The sequence below is a fragment of the Phoenix dactylifera genome, chromosome 4 (genome assembly GCF_009389715.1).
Source record: "Phoenix dactylifera cultivar Barhee BC4 chromosome 4, palm_55x_up_171113_PBpolish2nd_filt_p, whole genome shotgun sequence".
NCBI lineage: Eukaryota > Viridiplantae > Streptophyta > Magnoliopsida > Arecales > Arecaceae > Phoenix > Phoenix dactylifera.
In genome coordinates, this window is record NC_052395.1 from 9,601,175 (window position 1) to 9,620,814 (window position 19,640).

General features: G+C 40.6%; 2 protein-coding genes across 3 annotated transcripts; one reads left to right on the plus strand and one right to left on the minus strand.

Annotated features, from left to right (window-relative positions):
• Nucleotides 1–2,316, plus strand: LOC103706882 (CBL-interacting protein kinase 19-like). 2 transcript variants are annotated; one of them, XM_026804570.2, is made up of 2 exons: nucleotides 1–1,607; nucleotides 2,061–2,264. In XM_026804570.2, the coding sequence occupies exons 1-2, from the start codon at nucleotides 199–201 to the stop codon at nucleotides 2,098–2,100; spliced, it is 1,449 nt and encodes a 482-aa protein (XP_026660371.2). In that variant the 5' UTR covers nucleotides 1–198; the 3' UTR covers nucleotides 2,101–2,264. The 2 variants fall into 2 exon arrangements, with proteins under 2 accessions (XP_026660371.2, XP_008789369.2); XM_008791147.4 differs by having other exon boundaries at nucleotides 3–1,660; nucleotides 2,061–2,316.
• A 7,384-nt stretch (nucleotides 2,317–9,700) lies between these two features.
• Nucleotides 9,701–11,338, minus strand: LOC103706910 (CBL-interacting protein kinase 5-like). The gene has a single exon (XM_026804576.2). The coding sequence runs from the start codon at nucleotides 11,272–11,274 to the stop codon at nucleotides 9,829–9,831; it is 1,446 nt and encodes a 481-aa protein (XP_026660377.1). The 5' UTR covers nucleotides 11,275–11,338; the 3' UTR covers nucleotides 9,701–9,828.
• Between the last annotated feature and the right edge of the window lie 8,302 nt (nucleotides 11,339–19,640).

A 19,640-nucleotide genomic window follows, 5' to 3' on the forward strand; every position in this document is an offset into this window, starting at 1 on the left:
CGTCAAACGGTGCTTTACCCCTTCCCAAAATCCCCCTCCCCCCGTCCTCCCACTTGGAGCGGCCGTCTTCTTATTGGAGACCACCACCACCACCGATATATACGAATCCCCGGAGCCCTAGAATAGTTTCCATCGGGAGGGAGAGGGGGGGAGAGGGAGGGAGAGAGGGAGGCGTGGAGCTTGCGAGCTCCTCTAGTAATGGCGGATGAGGCGCCAAGGAAGGGCAAGAAGGAGACCGCCCCAGGGGCCCTCCTCCTAGGCCGCTACGAGGTGGGTAAGCTCCTCGGCCATGGCACGTTCGCCAAGGTCTACCACGCCCGCAATGTCAACACCGGTGAGTGCGTGGCCATCAAGGCCCTCGACAAGGAAACGATTCTCAAGGGCGGCCTTGTCGCCCACATCAAGCGCGAGATCGCCATCCTCCGCCGCGTCCGCCATCCCTACATCGTCCAGCTCTTCGAGGTCATGGCCACCAAGACCAAGATTTACTTCGTCATGGAGTACGTCCGCGGCGGCGAGCTTTTCTCCAAGGTTGCCAAGGGACGCCTCAAGGAGGACATCGCTCGCCGCTACTTCCAGCAGCTCGTCTCCGCCGTCGGCTTCTGCCACGCCCGCGGCGTCTTCCACCGCGATCTCAAGCCCGAGAACCTCCTCGTCGACGACAACGGCGACCTCAAGGTCTCCGACTTTGGTCTCTCTGCCGTATCCGACCAGATCCACCAAGACGGCCTCTTCCACACCTTCTGCGGCACCCCGGCCTACGTCGCCCCTGAGATCCTCGCCCGCAAGGGCTACGACGGCGCCAAGGCCGACATCTGGTCGTGTGGCGTCATCCTCTTCATCCTCATGGCCGGATATCTCCCCTTCCATGACCAGAACATCATGGCCATGTACCGGAAAATCTACAAAGGAGAGTTTCGGTGCCCGCGGTGGTTCTCGCCCGACCTCACCCGCCTCCTCACCCACCTGCTCGACACAAATCCCCAGACGAGATTCACCATCCCCCAGATCATGGACAACCGGTGGTTCAAGAAGGGTTTCCGCCACATCCGGTTCTACATCGAGGATGACCAATTGCATAGCCTGGAAGACTTTGACGGCGGTGGTGGCAGCGCCTCGCTGCAGGACCAGCAGGAGAATCCGGAGGAAGCCGAGGCCTCCGAGTCCGGGTCGGAGTCCGACTCCTCCGTTGCATCCTGCCCTGCGACCCTTTCTGAAGAGCGCCGGAAGGCAGGGCTCCCGCGGCCGGCCAGCTTGAATGCGTTCGATATAATCTCGTTCTCAAGGGGTTTCAATCTGTCCGGGCTGTTTGAGGAGAGAGGGGAGGAGTCCAGGTTTATCTCGGGGGAGCCCGTGTCGAAAATTATATCCAAAATGGAGGAGATTGCGAACTTGGTGAGCTTCACGGTGAGGAAGAGGGATTACCGGGTCAGCTTGGAAGGGACGAGGGAGGGAGAGAAGGGGCCGTTGACGATAGCTGCAGAGATTTTTGAGCTCACCCCATCGCTTGTGGTGGTCGAGGTGAAGAAGAAGGCAGGGGATAAAGATGAGTACGAGGAGTTTTGGAACAAGGAGCTGAAGCCAGGGTTGCAGAATCTCATGTACAGGTCGCATTCCATGGCCAATATTGCTTCTGATACCGAGTAGAAAGATAACAAGAGTAAAATTTTCCCGTATCCCTCTCTCCCGATCCATATGATTTATGATTCTTTCAGTCATGATTCCATAAAATTCTCTTTTCAGTTTCTATATCATATTCTTATTTGTTGCTGGAGCTGTACTAGGAATTAGGGAAGAAGCTTGCTTTTCATGTATTAGCAACAAATTCTCCCAGCACTTGTTTTGAAATGAAATTTTATAGAATACTGAATTTTCATTTTTCAATGTGAAGCATCTGTAATGGAATCCAGTGGCAGTTTGGCTTGAAGAATTAAATAAATACAATTTTTTAATGTTAAATTAAATAAATGACTCGATCTCTGATGTAGGATATGCTTTCAATGACTTCAGCCTCACATTTAAGTAGTTAATATTGGGTTGTTTTCTTCTTGGATTTGCAGAGCACAATTTGATGGCACATTGAGCCTTCTCATTAGGTGACGAGGTTCTTATGTTACAAAGGTATGGTTATTCTTTGAGAAAAATCTGTTGAGAACAACGCTGTCTGGTTTAACGTAAACTTTGGCAGCTTCCTTAACATGAACATGAAATCTCTTTGGACTTTTTAGCATTATGGATGATAATCAAAACATCTTATTCCATCTTATCCTAGTAGCTTGAATTGAGAAAGAAGACCAGAATGATTGACATGAGCTTTCAAATTCTCTCCTCTGAGTATTAAACTTTGTTGGTTTCGCATTCTCTGCCTCTTGCTTTGAAACTGTTTTTGAACCTCTAAACAATGCATTGGTTATTTCGTAATATTTTTAATACAAAATCAGTGAAATAGTACAAAAATATTCTAATTTAGAGTATGAGTGTCAATTTTGAAGTTGAACCTAATATTAGTGCTCAGGAATTAAATTTAGTGATGGTAAAAATCAGTTTCTAGTTTAGGCACCTAGTGGTCTGATTTATGTGTATCTTGGATCCGTTAGCTTTCAAGGACTCCATTGTCGGTAATGCAAATAATATTGGGTTATATTTCCTGTCAATGGATAATCCTTATGTCTTTTAGAATTTACCTACACTTTCTAAAATTTGCCGATAATTTTAGATAGAGATTAAGCGACACTCTATAAAAGGAAGATACTTATCTATAACGGGTTAAAAATTTAAACTCAGTTTTTGCCATCTGAAGGAGACTCTTAGATATTTACAATAATCATCCCTTCTTTTTAAAGAAAATCTTAATGACTTAAGAAAAGAGAGAGGCTCTTGTTTCATAATTTTTATTTACATTGTTGAAGACTTGCATAGCTGAAGGATGGAATATTTTGTGGTGGAAAGGGAACCTCCAGCTTTTCAAAGTTATTTGTACTTCAGGTGAGCAATTGTCAGATTTAGAGAGGTCGAAGCTCTTGTATGGTCTGATTGAGCATCAGAAGGATTGACCTTAATCAACACTTCATTCAACAGTAACTATATATTTAAGAATTAAAACTTTAAGAGGTTGCAACAACTCTTGAAGTGAGTTGTGGGCGCCATTTGAGGATTCAGTGAAGGTTCTATAAAGATGATCTGGGTACGAAAGTTACAGAAAATTTCATTGGTTTGGAGATAGAAGTTCTCAATTGGGTATGGAAATGTGTAAAGTTGTTCAAAGCAGGTTGTATAAGCTGCTGGATCTGTATTGTGAGCCAAGTGTATTCACCCCTTTTTGGTGCACAAAACTCTTTGAGCTATTTAATCCTCCTTGGGAATCTGATGTCTTGTAGAGCCTTATTCCCTTTTATACAAACTTTTTGCATTGGATAAAAGGCTTTGAGGATTTGAATTTTGGTGTTTTGTGGCCAGAACAAAAGATTCTTGGCAACTGCCGGTCATTCCGCAATGGTATACTTTTTTGTGCTAGATATAGTGAAGAAAAGAATTTCTTTCTGACCACATTCCACCTCCTCTTGTTATGGTTGCAACAAATAACATCCTGATGGGGACATCGGAGCTGATTATGTCCCCGCCTAGTCCACCATTTTATTTTTTTATTTTTTGCATATTTGTTTTATGTTATTTTATGGGCTTGTTTGCATTTTAGGGTTTATTTATGTATTTCGGGTTCATTGGGAATTATTTTGTGTAAGGAGGGTTTTATTTTAATTGGTCTTATTTGGGCCCTATTTATAGGGGACTTTTATGTTGATTAGGGTTAATGAAAGATTAAGAAACTCTTTTTTTCCCCCACGTCTCCCTCTTCTCTCTTCTCCCTCTCCTTCTTCCTCTTCTTCTTTTTCTGCCATTCTTCCTCTCTTCTTCTCCTCCTGTTCTTCCTTCCTCTTCTTCTGATTCCCATTGTAACACCACAGCAGACGCCGAGTTGGACCCTCACTGCAGCCGATTTCCCCGTGCGTGGTGCGGCATCACATCCCTTTCCATGGGGTAGCATACTTCAAAAATATTACCTCTCCCATCCTCCTTCCATTCGTGGAAGGACTTCTGTGATGGAGTTTCCCCTTCTGCATTCTCCATTTCTCTCTCATCCACTCAATACTCATCTACTTAGTTACCTTTATTCAAATCACACCTCTAATTAACTCTAGAAGGTGATCATCATTATTATCCATTCAAGCAAATCTGTTGCCTACCCTTCCAACTTTTCCATATCACATGAGAAAGTAAAGAGGATTGCAGCATGCAGTCTTACTAGGGTTACTTCTTATAAGCTCACTCCCTCTCTCTTGGTGGTTTAGTGTGAGTATTCCTTGTACCAATTGACTTCTATCCTTGGAAAAGAAGAGAACCCTTTCGTCCAATTCATTGTTTCATGCTTCTTGAATTTTTCACCCCTTTAAATCCTTAGAAGCTCTCTGCATGTTCCTCATTAAAATTAAAATTCCCATGCCAAAGAGTTTCTCCTTAGAAAGAGAGGACTAAATAGCCACAGTGTGATCCAAGGGTATAATTTGAGAAGTTGAATTTCTGAGGATCAGGATGCAGGAAGTAACTTTCTGGATATGCTAATATCATGATTCCCTGCTATGAAGAATTACAAATGAAACAAGAGCCCATGACTGCAGTCTCTAGAAGAAAAAAGAAAACTAAATGTTTCAAATTAGCAGGATCCACAAACTTAATCAAACAAAGAATGATGAACATGTTGATGATGCCATGCTTTACTGTATTACACTTCAAAGTATCCCTCATTGGTAAAATCAATGGAAACTACTTTTTCCAAGAACTGATGAAAGTCAAAGACTAGTCTTGAGTTGCCTCCTATTGTTCATGGACCTGATGCTTCCACGCCCCAGGCCCCGCTTTCTCTCTCTCTCTCTCTCTCTCTAACAGATTATAATTAAGAATCTATTGAGGTGAAGATCTAGAAGTGTAGAAATGCTGAAAAGCATGAATTAAACAATATTATTTGTTTGAGGTTTGTGGGAAAAAATGATATTGATTTCTTACTTCTACAAACAACCTTCCACCCTGCGGACTATGATCATATAACAGGACTAATAAGATCACCTTATTTATAGAATTTTTTGCTGCCAGAGTGAGAAGAACACAGAAATTGTCTGGTGTTCGTTTCGAGTTATTTTCCGACAAAGAAAATGATATTGGAACACATTTTGCATCAAGCTCGGGAGAAGCCACATGGATGGATGTGGATGAGATTGTTTTAAGATTTTGCAGTTACAGTTTAGAAGGAAAATGGCACTGTTGTTGAGATTAGTAGTATTTGATCCTAGTTCTTAGTATTGGTTTTGAGAGAAACATTACTGGCTATGTTTTGTGCCTGAGCAAAGACGCAGCGATAGAACTATATGGAAATTTGTTAGTTTATTTATTGAAAAGAGACGAATCTTAAACTGAAAATTTTCAAGATACTCTCTTGAGTGCTCAAGCAGATGATTGGATAAACTGCTTTAGTTGTATACTCAAGATTAGCCAAGGTATGTACCAAAAAAGAAAGAAAGAAAAAAAGAACTAGCCAAGGTGTTGGAGTTGTAATAAGTTATGCTACAGAAGTGACCTTTGGAGGCAGCTTCTTATGAGTTGGAGCTATATATGCAGCTTGTTTATTTGAAAATTCTTTGAAGCTGTGAGAACACATCTATCAAATAGGATTGGTTCCTTAAGGTGCTTCTATCTTGGATGAATTGATATCATTGGATCCTACAATATTTGTTTCTTGTGGCCTTTTCTACTGCTATGTGGAATCTCTTCTGATGTTTTTGCTAGCTGCATCTCTATGGTTACGTATGAACTTTTCCCCATTTAAGTTTAGGATCTGTAATTGTAATTCCTCTTTTGTCATTATTTATCTGATAAATAAGAAGGCAAAGTATTTCTTCAAGGCATGGTTCGCTGTACCGGCCTGAACTGGATGGTACGGGGTGTACTGTATCATAGCAGTTCAGTACCGGTATCTGATACAGATGGCATACTTGGTATCCGAAAAAATCTTGTACCGTATCGTGCCAACACAGTGCTGGTGTGGCACTGGCATGGGGCCTGATACCGAGACGACGAATCTTGCTTTTTAGAGTATTCACTTTTTATCATTTTGTAGAAGAGCCAAATTCAGCACCTTTGAAAGCGTAAATTGTGTTCAAAGATGTGCCAAAAGTAGGTAAACTAAGGGTTGGAAATAACTGGACTTATGCGTGAAGTCTTCACTTAATAGTGAAAATGCAGATAAGAAATAAAATTGACATAGTGCAAGGAAATTTTCAGTTAATTTGGTTTTTCTAAGTTTGCTGAATGAAGTATGTAATTTATGAGGAATTTTCTATTGAGTTCAAGTGTTAAACTTTGGAGTGCTCTTTTTGGTATGATGACAGTGCCAATTTGAGGGGCATATTTCCTATTACTTGAAGTTGGCTTCTGATAAATGATCTTTTACAGCTTTTATGATAATGAACCATTTTGGATCTGTAAAAAGGAATATAAGTTTCTGTATATAAATAGATTCATTTTCATTTGAGCTAAATCATTAGGAAGTTTCAGTGCTGGTGGCCTGAACATTTCAGAAGTCTAGAAATTAGAAAATATAGAGTTGCAGTTGATTCCTAATTTGATGTTCTTTACAAATATTCTGGTTTTGTTTTTGGCCTGCACCCACCTTTGATGGATAATTTGGTATCATGAACTTAAAGTCAGTTTGACTCGACTTCTCTTTTATATGAGCTATGTAGACAGCATTTACATTATGGTCCTTCCATCTACTGATTAAGTATTTAGCATTTGCAAAAGTTGAGATGGCATATGTTCTTAACTTTTCAGAGGAAAGTTCTTTTTTTTTTTCCTCTGTTTGGTGATTGTTATATGCAAAAGAAATTGTGTCTGCTGGGATTCTGTCTTTTTCTAGTCAACTGTTGATAATTACCTATCCAAAAGAGATCGTGCACTTTTGCTGTTGCTTGTTGCTAACAAGATCATAGTTGTTGTTTAACTTTTCTAGATGAAAAACTTAGCACTTCTGTCTCTTAATTAACCTAGGAAGATGGTAAGTATTCCATCTGAATGCTTAAGATAGCCATGACAATGTGATTTAAGATTAAACTACAATACTGGAGAAATTTTATTACCTTGCATAAACCTTTGTGTTATTAGGCATGACTTTCTTGGAATTTCTGATGTGTTTGCAGGAGTTCTTTAGTCTCATAAGTTTGTCTCTAGGATGATTTAAGGATTTTTTTTTTTTTTTTTGGTCATGGTGATGAATCATGATCCTCTGTTTTTAGCTTTCAAATTGGTGGGTTGAATACTTGAAGTGCATACTGTGCACCTTCCTGACATCTTCCAAGATTCCTCCAGTTCATGTTACTTCATCAGTTTTTCTGCTAGAGTAGGGCTCCTGGAAGAATAAGGGTAAATGGGCATGCTTTTTCAACCATTTCTATGGCAAACAGCTTCTCAGCTCATTCTAGATTAATCGGTCACATAATAGAAATTTGATGGTGCTAGTTTCTTCAGAATGCTGGAGTAGTCAGCAAGAAGTGGAAGAATCCAAACCTTCATTACTTTTTTCCTAGAGTTGTCCCAACGTCAATGGAGACTTTGTTCCCACCTACTTGCTGCTGCTGCTGAATAAACTGTGAGGAGGCTACCTAATGATTTCACTGGCGGCATCATCATCAGGGGCAAAGTCTTTCGCAAATGATAAATGCCAGGCTGGTTGGACTGCAGTCCCAGTGGTGGTTCTAGTGTCCCTCTTCAGAACACCTATTTGAGTACAAATCACTCTCTCTCCCAAGTGATCCAAACTCGAGTTCAAGTTGGCATATTTTGCATGATTTAGGGGTGGCAATCCGGTCAGGTTGGATCATATACCGGTTGGGTCAGATGCGGGTCAAGTCATGAAATTCCAAACCTCAGCTTGGCCTATTATTGAGATTTCAAATCTGAATTTGACCTATTTATTAGATAGACAGTCTAAACCCAACCTATCCAACCTGTTGGGTCATATTGGGTGAGGTCCGCTAGCAAACCTATTTACCTGTTAGATACCTATGTAACCTGTTTATCCACTATTAACTACTTAACCTGTTTGTCACACATATCAAACAAATTGCTGAGACTTAATGGATCCAACACATGCATATGTTTGTGCAGATTGCTGAAACAGATGGACGCATAAAAAGTTTAATGGATGCACAATGAGCATGACCTGTAAGGTATGACAAAAGATCTAAGCTTAGATCTTGGATTCATAAATTGTCGCACCATCTTGGAGGGCATGGGTCATCATCACCCCCAAAAATCAGAAAGAAGAAGAAGAAGAAAGAAGACAGTTAGCTCTAATTGGTTAACTACTGGTGATGCTCGGTAAGAGTAGTGGTTAACTAGGTGCATTTGTTTGTAACTCACTAAAATATGTTACTTCACCGAACACATCCGAAGAACTAAAGTTTGTAACTCACTAACAGCATCTCTCCCTAGTAAGAAAGGTCAAGAAAAATATGAAGGAAACAATTATCAATTTCTGATGGTATGGAACTGCAAATTTAAAAGATGATACTAGCAACAACAGGAAGTGTTTCGTAGAAAAAAAAAATAAGAATTAAGAATTCAGGGGAAAAAGGAATATCTTATTATTTCTTGATCATGAGGGAACATGATAAAGATACACACATAGACAAATTGATGGATGGAAAGAAAGAAGGTACGTAGGATGAAGTTTTAAAAGAGAACCTTAATCTTCTATCAAAAACTCAAAGAAGAGGCTATTTCTCTTCAAGAAAGAAAGAAGTTGCATGTGAAAATGACGGAGAAGGAGAGGTGGGATGCGAGCTAAGGGATGGAAGCTGCGTGGGGTGGAGTCGACGAGCTTGCGGTGTTGGGTCTTGAGGCAGAGGATGGTGCGATCCACATCCGTTATCTTGTATTTCTTCACAAATATATTCCTCGCCTCGGCTCCTCTCCAAACCTTGAGGGAAATCCAAAAATTAAAGGAAGATGGGAAAATCGCCGTCCCTCTCTTGGTGATGCTCAAGAGCCAAGATCTCGGTAGGAATGGCAAGGCGCCAGCTGCTCTATCGATGAATTGGGTTGGGCTCTGAAAAGAAAATTAGGTAAATGGTTAAATATGTTAACCTTATTAAAAGAGTTAAAACTCTAAAATCCGAACTTGACCTATTTAATAAATAGGTCAAAATAGGTTGACCCATTTGTAACCTAAATTTGTTTAGCCTGAATCCAAATCTATTTATTGTAGATCGGGTTGGCGCGTCAGATTATTTTTTGCTATCTCTAACCAGATTGCACAGAGTATTTTTCAGTGAAAAAATCTTAAATATCTTAAATTCTGTTTTAAGATAATACTTGAACTAATATACACACGAGCGGGCATCCACATATCCATGCATGCATTTACACCTTCTTCTTATATATTCTCAAAAATAAAAGAATTGAAAAACTACAATTTTATGATGAACTAAAATTCCAGCTGGCGGAAAGATTGAATGATATGCAAGGTCGTCCAGTTTAGACTCAATTATTATAATTTTTTTAATATGCGAAGCATTTCTCTAGGGCTCTGAGCCTTTAATTATTACACTCCCTCGATAAAACCAGAACTCCCAACAAACTCTTGCTGAATTGAGCAAGCCATAGCAGCCAAATCCAAAGCAAATGCATAAAGAAAAGAAATCAAACAATCCACAATCAACAGCGCTTCCGGCCCATCTAAAGCATAAAACACCGCTCGAAGAATAGCATATACAAAGAAGATCAAAAAATGCATGCCGGATGACTTGCGGGCACCGGAAGTGGCGGCCGGAGCGGTGACAAAGCCAGCGTCTGCGGCGGCGGTGACTGATCCCCTACCTGCCACGTCCAAACAATGTCCTTCAACGAAGGCCTCAGCTCCTGGTGATAAAATTTCTGGTACTCCAATGTATCGCCGGACAATTTCTTCATCTCCACCAGGAACAACGCCGGCGACACCTCGAAGATCTCGGCCTCGATCTCCAGCTGCCCCTTCCTCCCCTTCTTGCTCCCTTCCAGCTTCACCACCCCATCTTTCTCCTTGATCATCTTAAATCTCTCCATCTGCGCTATCTCCTCTAGCTTCGACACGATCGCCGCTGCCGGCTTCTTGGACGTGAACCTCGCCTCCGCTTTCACCCCCTTCTCCTTCTCGAATAATCCCGATAAATCGAACACCTGCGACCGCGATATAATATCGAATGCATTTAAACAGCACGGTCTTATCGGCGACATTGCCAACTTCTTCTTGATCTCCTCCTCCGCTTCATCTTTTTCTTCGTCTTCTGACGGGAAGGTGGCGCCATGCATGCAGCCATGCACGTCGCCATCTGATCTCGGACATGGCGATCCTCTATATTGCAGCGTCGGCGGCACTGGCTTGAATCCCTTTCGGAACCAGGAGTTCTCCATGAGCTTGGACATGGTGATCCTCGTATTCGGGTTCGGATCGAGCAACCGGGACAACAACTTCCGGATATCGGAGGGGAACCAGGTAGGGCACCTGAACTCCCCTCTGCTGATCTTTCCATACATTGTTATGAGATTAGGGTCGTTGAAAGGAAGGTACCCGGCCATGAGGACAAATAAGATCACCCCACAAGACCAGATGTCGGCCTTGGCGCCGTCGTAGCCTTTTCGGTTGATGACCTCCGGCGCGACGTAGGCCGGCGTGCCGCATGTCGTGTGGAGCAGCCCGTCTTGCCGTCTCGACCCACGGAGCGCGCTTAGGCCGAAGTCGGAGACCTTGAGATTGCCGCTATCGTCGAGGAGGAGGTTCTCCGGCTTTAGGTCCCGGTGATAGACTCCTCGGCTGTGGCAGAAGTCGACGGCGCCGACGAGTTGCTGAAAATATTTTCTTGCCATGTCTTCGCTGAGCCGGCCTTTGGCCACCTTGGCGAAAAGCTCCCCGCCGCGGACCAACTCCATGGCGAAGAAGATCTTGGACTTGGTGGCCATGACTTCGTAGAGCTGGACGACGTTGGGGTGGCGGACGAGGCGCATGATGGCGATCTCCCGCTTGATCTGGTCGATCATGCCGGTGCGGAGGACCTTCTCTTTGTCAATGATCTTGATGGCGACGGTCTCGCCGGTGAGGATGTTGCGGGCTTTGTAGACCTTGGCGAAGGTGCCCTGGCCGAGGAGGCGGCCGAGCTCGTAGCGGCGCATGAGGACGGTGCCTCTCTCCATCTTCTGCGATGATGACGGGTGGAAGCAGCCGTGGGGGTGGATATATTCGTATGAGGGGGTCTTCTTCTTCTTCTCAGCTAATGGTGGAGGCAAATATTTCGGCCCCCGGGCCCTGGTTTTCGAGTTGGGGGAGCCCTCCATGGAGGGAAGGGAGGGGTGGTGAAGGGTGACCCGGGTTTAAATCAGGGGCAAGAATTGGACAGGCTGATTGCCAACTAGATGGAGGGATGATGCAACGGGCTAAAGATGGTGAGAGCTGGGATAAGGTTTAATTAGCTGGTGGTCGTTAAGAAGGAGGGGTGCAAAGTTTGGGGAATGGGGAGGGAGGGAGATGCCAGGGCATATGATCTATATTTATATTGGTTTCTCTCATGGATTCAATTAAAATTTTAATGTAATGCAATGTTTTAGATGGTTGAGAAAGAATGAAGTGGACTTTCTGAAAGGTTCTTAAGCCCTCAGTACTCATGGAGCTAAATTTAATTTGGTGGGTGCTTCCTAATTTATCACTTCCCCTTCCGTTTTTTTTTTTTTGTTTTTGTTTTTTTCCCCTCTCTTTCCGGCATTTCGATCGATCATCACCGGATCTAGTTTAGCTGCAATGGGAAAAGTGTGGATTGTTGTTCCATATTAAATTTTATGGAAGAGAAATTAATCACTGCACGCGAATTTTTAAGGTTATTTCGCAATTTGGGGGTCCAAATCCTTAAATAAAAAAGTATCTACAAGCAGCAACACAAAAAAAGAAAAAAAGAAACAAATGTACGTAGCTGTTGAATACCAAAACCCTATGAATCAAAAATAAGAGCATAAAACAACTTTATCCAGTTACATTCTAAATTCTGACGTGCTGACATGGATAAATGCAAGCTTGAACAAATTTCATAAATTTATAGGAGGAAATCCAGTTATTGCCTCCAGTTGACTTTGCAAAAATGGCTCAGGAGATTTGGTGGCCTCATCGTTTCCAAAGAGTTGAAACTTTGCATTCTATGCTAGTATAGAGAGGAGGATTTGAAATAAGAAATTACTTGTGGAAAAATGTAATAAAAAAATAATGATATCGCAAACTTTTTTTATTCTCTTTGTGTAATTAAATAGAATATTACTCACCATGTAATAATAATCTTTTCTAACCTACTCAAGTAATTAACAAGAAAAATAATTAAGTAATCCACGCATAAGAGGCCACACAATTTTTTTAATATAGAAAATTTTTGATATGAAGAAAAAAACTACGAGATCCAGTCCAACTAAAAACTACGAGATCCATTCTAACTAAAATCTTCCACTACTTAGAATAATAAAAATATAATAGATCCTCTCTAGTTTAATTAGAAGTTGTACAAATATCAACAAGATTTAATGGTGGATTTCAATAATAAATAGCAAAATAAACAATATATCTCACCACGTGTTGATACTTGAAATAATCAATAGAGAAAACTTTTCAAAGATCAAAATTGTTCAATTTGTAGCTCTCAATATTGGAAATAAATATAGATAAAATTAACTATCCGATCATCCGATAAAATAGCACATTTTTTTTCTTCACCATTTCCATAGAGCCCCGCGGTCGTTTTTTTTCTTTTTCATTTTTTTTCTGCAATCACCCCACCCAAGTTGGCGGTTTGAAACTGTTTTCTTTTTTTTTAAATTTTAAAATTCAAATAAGGTGGATCTTTTTTTAATTTGTAAATTTAAATAAACTAGATCCCACGTGAGGAGCGACCACACCAACATCTTCTACTTGAAAACATCACTTAAAACTGAATTTTGATAGGAGGAATGAAAGCTCATCGATCATATCGATTAAGATAAGCAACTGGATACACCAAAAACAAAAAAAAACAAAAACAAAACAAAAAACAGCCACGAGCTGAGTCACTTATGAGGCAGATCATGTTCAAATGGGAATAACATAAGTGATGTATTTGTAAGAAAAAAAAAATATTCTTTCCATCATCTTAGTCAGATTTTTAATAAAAACCGCCCTATATTATTATTATTATTATTTTTGCTGAAAACAGAAGTCTCATACATAACGTGTATAAAAACATCCAAAAAAAATCAAAAAACAGTACATCACGAAGAGCTATAGGCAACTCCACCTCTTCCCCTCATAAATGGTCCCCGAAATGGTCAGTAACAAAAGAAGCTACCCAATCAGCATCCCCATTGGCCTTTCTAAACACATGCTTCGCTTGAAACACCAGCCCGTCGGAAACTATGGCTCGAATATCTTTCACCAGCGGATGGTAGTCGCCAAGCCCCCCAGAAGTCTGCCTCTGTGGCTTTTTTCAAGCAAAACCAACAATTGCATCTGTGGCAACGGCATTTTCTATTAAATATGCTTATTAAACTTTATTTGTGCAAGCTCAGAACTGTTATGAATTTTGCCCACTATGAAACCCCATCTGCCATGCATACATTGTGTCATACTCAGCAGTAATGCCACGACACCACACGTCCTAACTCCAGGTATAAAAATGATACCACCTTACAATTAGCCTATGCATGGATTTATGACCTAGAAAAAAGCTATCTATTACTCATGACATTACAGATATCCTACTAGTATGCCTAATGTAAAATCTTAAGGAGAATGAGAATGCTTTTGGATCATTGGAATAGACAGAAGATATTGGTTTTTGGAGTCGGGTCAATCCGCCTATGATAGGTCGACCCGATCTATTTTATTTGAAGGAAAAACAATTCTTCAATGACAATTGTTGGATATCTTATAACTACTAAAGGTAGTTAATTTTTGTCTCTCTATATATGGGTAGTTGCAAAACTATAGAGTTTTTTTGCGTACATATCCTTCTAAATTTTAAATTTTACATGAATATCCTTCCAAAATTGATATTTGCATGTATACCCTTATAAAATAATTGTTTTGCATGTATACCCTTCATTTTTCTTTTTTCTTGCATATATGCCCATCGCATCTAACGCCGTTAAGAAATTAGCAGTTTAAAATTAAAAATGACTGAAACACCCATAATAGGTAGATGTGTAGAAAAAAATTTGATAAGGGTGTATATGCAAATAATACTTTAGGAGGATATTTATGCAATTTCACATATTTACGAGGGTTTACATGCCAAAAAATCTAATTTTATTTTTTCTATTATAATCTGTTTTAGTTTTTAGAGAAATTTGTTAACCTAATACCCGCTTTAGAAATAAAAAGATACTTTCATAATTTTAATTAATTTTTAATTTAAATAAATATAATTTTGACTAATTATGTTAGCTCAATCATTATGTCAAAAGTATTCCAACAAAAAAAGTGTTTTGTGAGGGCAAGCAAGTAAATATTATTTTGGAGGGCATCCATATAAATTTTAATATTTAGAAGAGTATTTATACAAAAACCTAAGATTTTTTTTTTGCGTATATACCCTTTTAAATATATGAAATTGCATGAATACCCTCCAAAATTGCTATTTTCATATATACTCTTACAATCATTTCTTTTCGTATGTTTATCCATTAATAATATTTTCGTCATTTTAATTTTAAACTACTAACTTCTTAACGACATTAAATGGTATGGATATATATACAAAATAAGTGTTTGATGAGAGTATACATGCAAATATCAAAGAAATTTATAAAAATTACAATACTTAGGATGGTATGCTGCTGCCGCTTAATTGCTCGCCTACTGTGTCTTGCCAAGCGCAAAGCACAGCTTCCCCACTACAGGAAAATGGGTTTTTTCCGACGTTTTTTCTAGCCTTTACCGACGCTTATAAGCGTCGGCGAAAAAACAGCCGACGCTTACCAAAGCATCGCAAAAGCGTCGGCGATATCAGAGTGAAAAATTTTTTTTCCGACGCTAGGAAAAAGCATTGGCAAATGCTGGGCTTTACCGACGCTTTGTTAAGCGCCGGTGTACCCAGTTTTTCCAACACAATAAAGCGTCGGCATAAACTAGAACATGTATGCGGCGAATTGGGGCGAATTTTTTTCCGACGCTTAAACGGGTTTTTACCGACGCATCGCTTGTTGATTTTTACCGACGCTTTCCTTGCATCGGGGAAAGCGTGTCAGAGGAGATTTTTAACGACGCTTTAAAGCATCGAAAATGAATTTTTTAAAGAAAAAAAATTGAAAAACAAATACTAAGAAACATATTATAGCAATATGAACCTGCATTACGTTTACATCAAAACAAACATTCAGATCATTCAAAAAATTCGTATTGTCATATATGATGAAATTTACATAATAAGTTTAGAATTACAATGTATTTTGAAAAATATAAGAAAGATACGTGTGGAGTGATTGATTGAAACCCTATTTGATTTTGATGAGCTCAAAGCATTTGAGTATATCTTATATTTTACTAATGAATTCAATTGAGTGTTTCAGTGAAAATCTTGTCTAAATGTCTCTAGACTTGGCTCAAGATATTTTGGATAAGGTATGAAGTCAGATTGAACCAAAGTCTGAGACTCGAGTCGACTCCAGGATATTACGAGTCGACTCCAAGCGTATCAGAATCACTGACACGGCCTCGAGTCGACTCCAGACCAGTACGAGTCGACTCCGACTGAGAACAGACAGACGAACAGAAAGCATCAACTCAAAACCTGTCAGCGAGTCGACTCCTGAAGTGCGCGAGTCGACTCCGATGCTTACCGAGTCGACTCCGGAGTAATATGAGTCGACTCCAAGAAGCTACAGTCAGAAAAGTCAGAGAGCGTTATTTCGACCCTGAGATTCGAGTCGACTCCGGGGGAACGCGAGTCGACTCCGATGGTTGGCAGGTCGACTCCAAAGAAAGTGAGAGTCGACTCTCAGTGGAACACTAGGCAAAAGTCAGAGAACCGTTTTCGGACTCTGAGATTCGAGTCGACTCCCGCAATACACGAGTCGACTCCGAGACAGCGCGACACCAAAAAGGCAGAAGGCCATATTTCAAAAACTGAGAGGCGAGTCGACTCCCAGACAGCTCGAGTCGACTCCAAGGCAGCGCTCCACCAAAAAGACAGAAGGCCAAGTTTCGGAAACTGAGAGCCGAGTCGACTCCAGAGAAGTTCGAGTCGACTCCAAGACTGGACGAGCCAAAAGACAGAAGATCGGGAGTTCGGGCTCTGAGCGCCGAGTCGACTCCCAGGATTATCGAGTCGACTCCAGTGGGCCAAGTTGAAAATTGGCTCCGTGTATTTCACGAGATGAGCCGACTCCGAAAATGCCAAGTCAGCTCCAGAAGTTGGCGAGTCGATTCCGGGTCAAGACGAGTCGACTCCCAGTCGAAGAGGCCACTTTAATTCAAATCCGGAATAGTTGCCGAGTCGACTCCAGAAAAGCATGAGTCGACTCCCGCTACAGCCGAGTCGACTCCTGATCGCGCGAGTCGACTCCGACCCCCCAACGGACATATTGTCAGGTTGTGCAGAGTGTGCAGAACGGGCAGAAAAAGGTCTCTAATGGCTAGTTTCCATGGGGGATGGTTTAAATAGCCACAGAGGACTGTAGCAAGGAAGAGAACGACCATTCCATTCAAAGAGATCAAGCTTTCATTCTCTGCAAGTTGGTTTTCAACGAAAAGAGGGAAGAGCGGCATTAACTTCATCCAACTTCCTCTTCCCAGCATTTAAAGAAGCCTCCTCCTGCATTCAAGTCGACCAGACATTCAAGAGGAGACCCGAAGCTCAAGAAGCCCTACTCAACTCCAACTCAAACGTGTTTGAGGGCTTCTAACCTCTCTTCAGTTTATATTGTTATTTATCTGCTTTTGAGAAGCTTTGTTTTCCGTTTGTCCCTTTTATTTACATCTTGTCTTTGCTTGGTTCAATCGGGGGATTGAATCAAGGGTGTAGAGGTTGGTTGGTGAGCCGAGTGTAAAACCAACGTGTGTAAGGGTTCGATTGTGATCCCGGAAAAACAATCGAGGTGGTTCTAGTCGGTGAGCCAGGAAAAACCGACCGAGTTCGTTGTGAGCTCGTAAAATAACAAGTTTGGTTGTGAGCTTGTAAAACAACCGGCTGTAATCCAAGGGGTTATAGTGAATTCCCAAGTGAGACTTGGGGAGTGGACGTAGGAGCAAGGGTTAGCTCCGAACCACTATAAAATATTGTGTTTGTGATTGATTGTCTCTCTCTATTTCTCTCATTTCATTCACAGCACATATAAACGAATCAATCATCACGCTAAAGCATTAATTAGTCATCCACAAACGTTTTAAATAGCTAAGTTATTTTAAAACCCAATTCACCCCCCCCTCTTGGGTTGTCTATCTGGGCAACAAGTGGTATCAGAGCTTAAACTCTTCTACCTTAGAGTCAAAGATCAAAATGACAACCCCATTTGGATCTTCCCACATTGAGGGTCAGTCCACCCAAAGACCCCCTTTCTTTAATGGATCCGACTACTCATATTGGAAGGCTAGGATGAGAATATTTATCCAAGCCCAAGATTATGAGATGTGGACCATTATAGTGAATGGACCATACATCCCATCCATCTATGTAGAGGGTGTCAATGTACCCAAACTAGAAAAGGATTGGGATGACCATGACTTTAGGAAGGCACAACTCAATGCGAAAGCAATGAATGTGCTCTATTGTTCACTAGATAGGAATGAATTCAATAGAGTCTCTACTTGCAATTCTGCAAAAGAGATTTGGGATAGACTTGAAGTGACCCATGAGGGCACGAATCAAGTCAAAGAATCCAAAATAAATATATTGGTTCATAAGTATGAACTATTTAAAATGGATTCTAATGAATCAATCACATGCATGTTCACTAGGTTTACTGACATTGTCAATGGCCTAAAAAGCCTTGGCAAAAATTATACTAACAGTGATCTTGTCAGGAAAATTCTTCGCTGTCTACCAAGGTCATGGGAAGCCAAGGTGACGGCAATCCAAGAAGCTAAGGACTTGAACAAGCTTCCACTTGAAGAGCTCCTTGGATCCCTAATGACTCACGAGCTAACAATGAAGCAGCACAGCGAAGAAGAGTCCTCCCATAAGAAAAAGGTAATAGCTCTTAAATCTACATCATCTAACAAAGATCTGTCTTGCAGTAGCAGCAGTGAAGAAGAAGATCATGAGGGAGATGATGATGAGGCTCTCCTCGTGCGCAAGTTCAGAAAATTCATCAACAACAAGAAGTCCTATCATCAAAGGAGAGGCCCCTCAAATTCCTATCGGAAGGATAAAGGTAAGAAAAGGGAAAATGAGGGGATTGGGTGTTATGAGTGCAAGAAACCGGGGCACATCTGAGCTGAGTGTCCCTTACTAAAGAAGGGGAGCAAATACAAGAAGAAGAAAGCTCTCGTCACCACCCTATCGGACTCCGACTCATCATCATCATCATCGGATGATGAACAAGAAGAAAAGGCCAATTTCTGCTTCATGGCCAATGAAAATGAGGTAACGTCCGAATCGCATCTAGATTTTACATTTGATGAATTGTATGATGCATTTAATGAACTAATGATTGAATATAAGGCCATAAATCTTAAGAATAAAGAGCTAAAGATAGCTAATCAATCATACCTACATAAATATGATAAATTAGTTAAGGATAAGGACTCTATCACCAAAGAAAATTTAGAACTTAAGACAAGCAATCAACTCTTAACTCAAAAGACTAATACCTTGAGTAAAGATAATGAAAAATTAACTAAGAAAATTTCAGAACTTAAAAACAATAAACAAATCTTAAACGGGAATCTCATAAAAGATTTAAACATTCTAAAAACCGAAAAACAAACTCTAACTAAAGAACTTGAAAAGTACAAACCTTTGGTTGAAAAGTTTACATATAGTTCTGAAAAATTGAATATGATACTTAATAGTCAACGAGCAGTATTTAATAGAGCGGGTTTAGGGTATAAACCAAAAAACAAGCAAAAACTTCTTAGTAACTTCTTTGTTAAAGCTGGGGAAAGTAAAACTAAGAAAATAACCTGTTTTTGTTGTGGAACCTTAGGACATAAAGCAAATGTGTGCGATTATAGAAAAGGTAAAACTAAAAGAAAAATTAAAAGGGTATGGGTTCCAAAAGGAACCAACATGACTAACCATGAAGGACCCAAGAAAACTTGGGTACCTAAGATTATATGATCTACTTGTGTAGGAGTGTCTTGCAGCCAAGGTCAACAAAAATTGCTGGTACTTGGATAGTGGCTGCTCAAGACACATGACGGGTGACAAGGATCAATTCTTCACCCTTGAAGCTAAGAAGGGAGGTGCTGTGACTTTTGGAGACAACAACCAAGGTCACATCATTGGTATAGGTAAAGTACAAATTACCCCTTCTACTTTTATTGATAATGTTAGGTATGTTGACGGTCTTAAGCATAATTTATTAAGCATTAGTCAATTATGTGATAAAGG

Coding starts and splice junctions, on each gene's coding strand:
- LOC103706882 (XM_026804570.2), top strand. CDS start 199: ATGGCGGATGAGGCGCCAAGGAAGGGCAAGAAGGAGACCGCCCCAGGG. Junction 1,608..2,060: donor TTGCAGAATCTCATGTACAG/GTCGCATTCCAT, acceptor TTGGATTTGCAG/AGCACAATTTGATGGCACAT.
- LOC103706910 (XM_026804576.2), bottom strand. CDS start 11,274: ATGGAGAGAGGCACCGTCCTCATGCGCCGCTACGAGCTCGGCCGCCTC.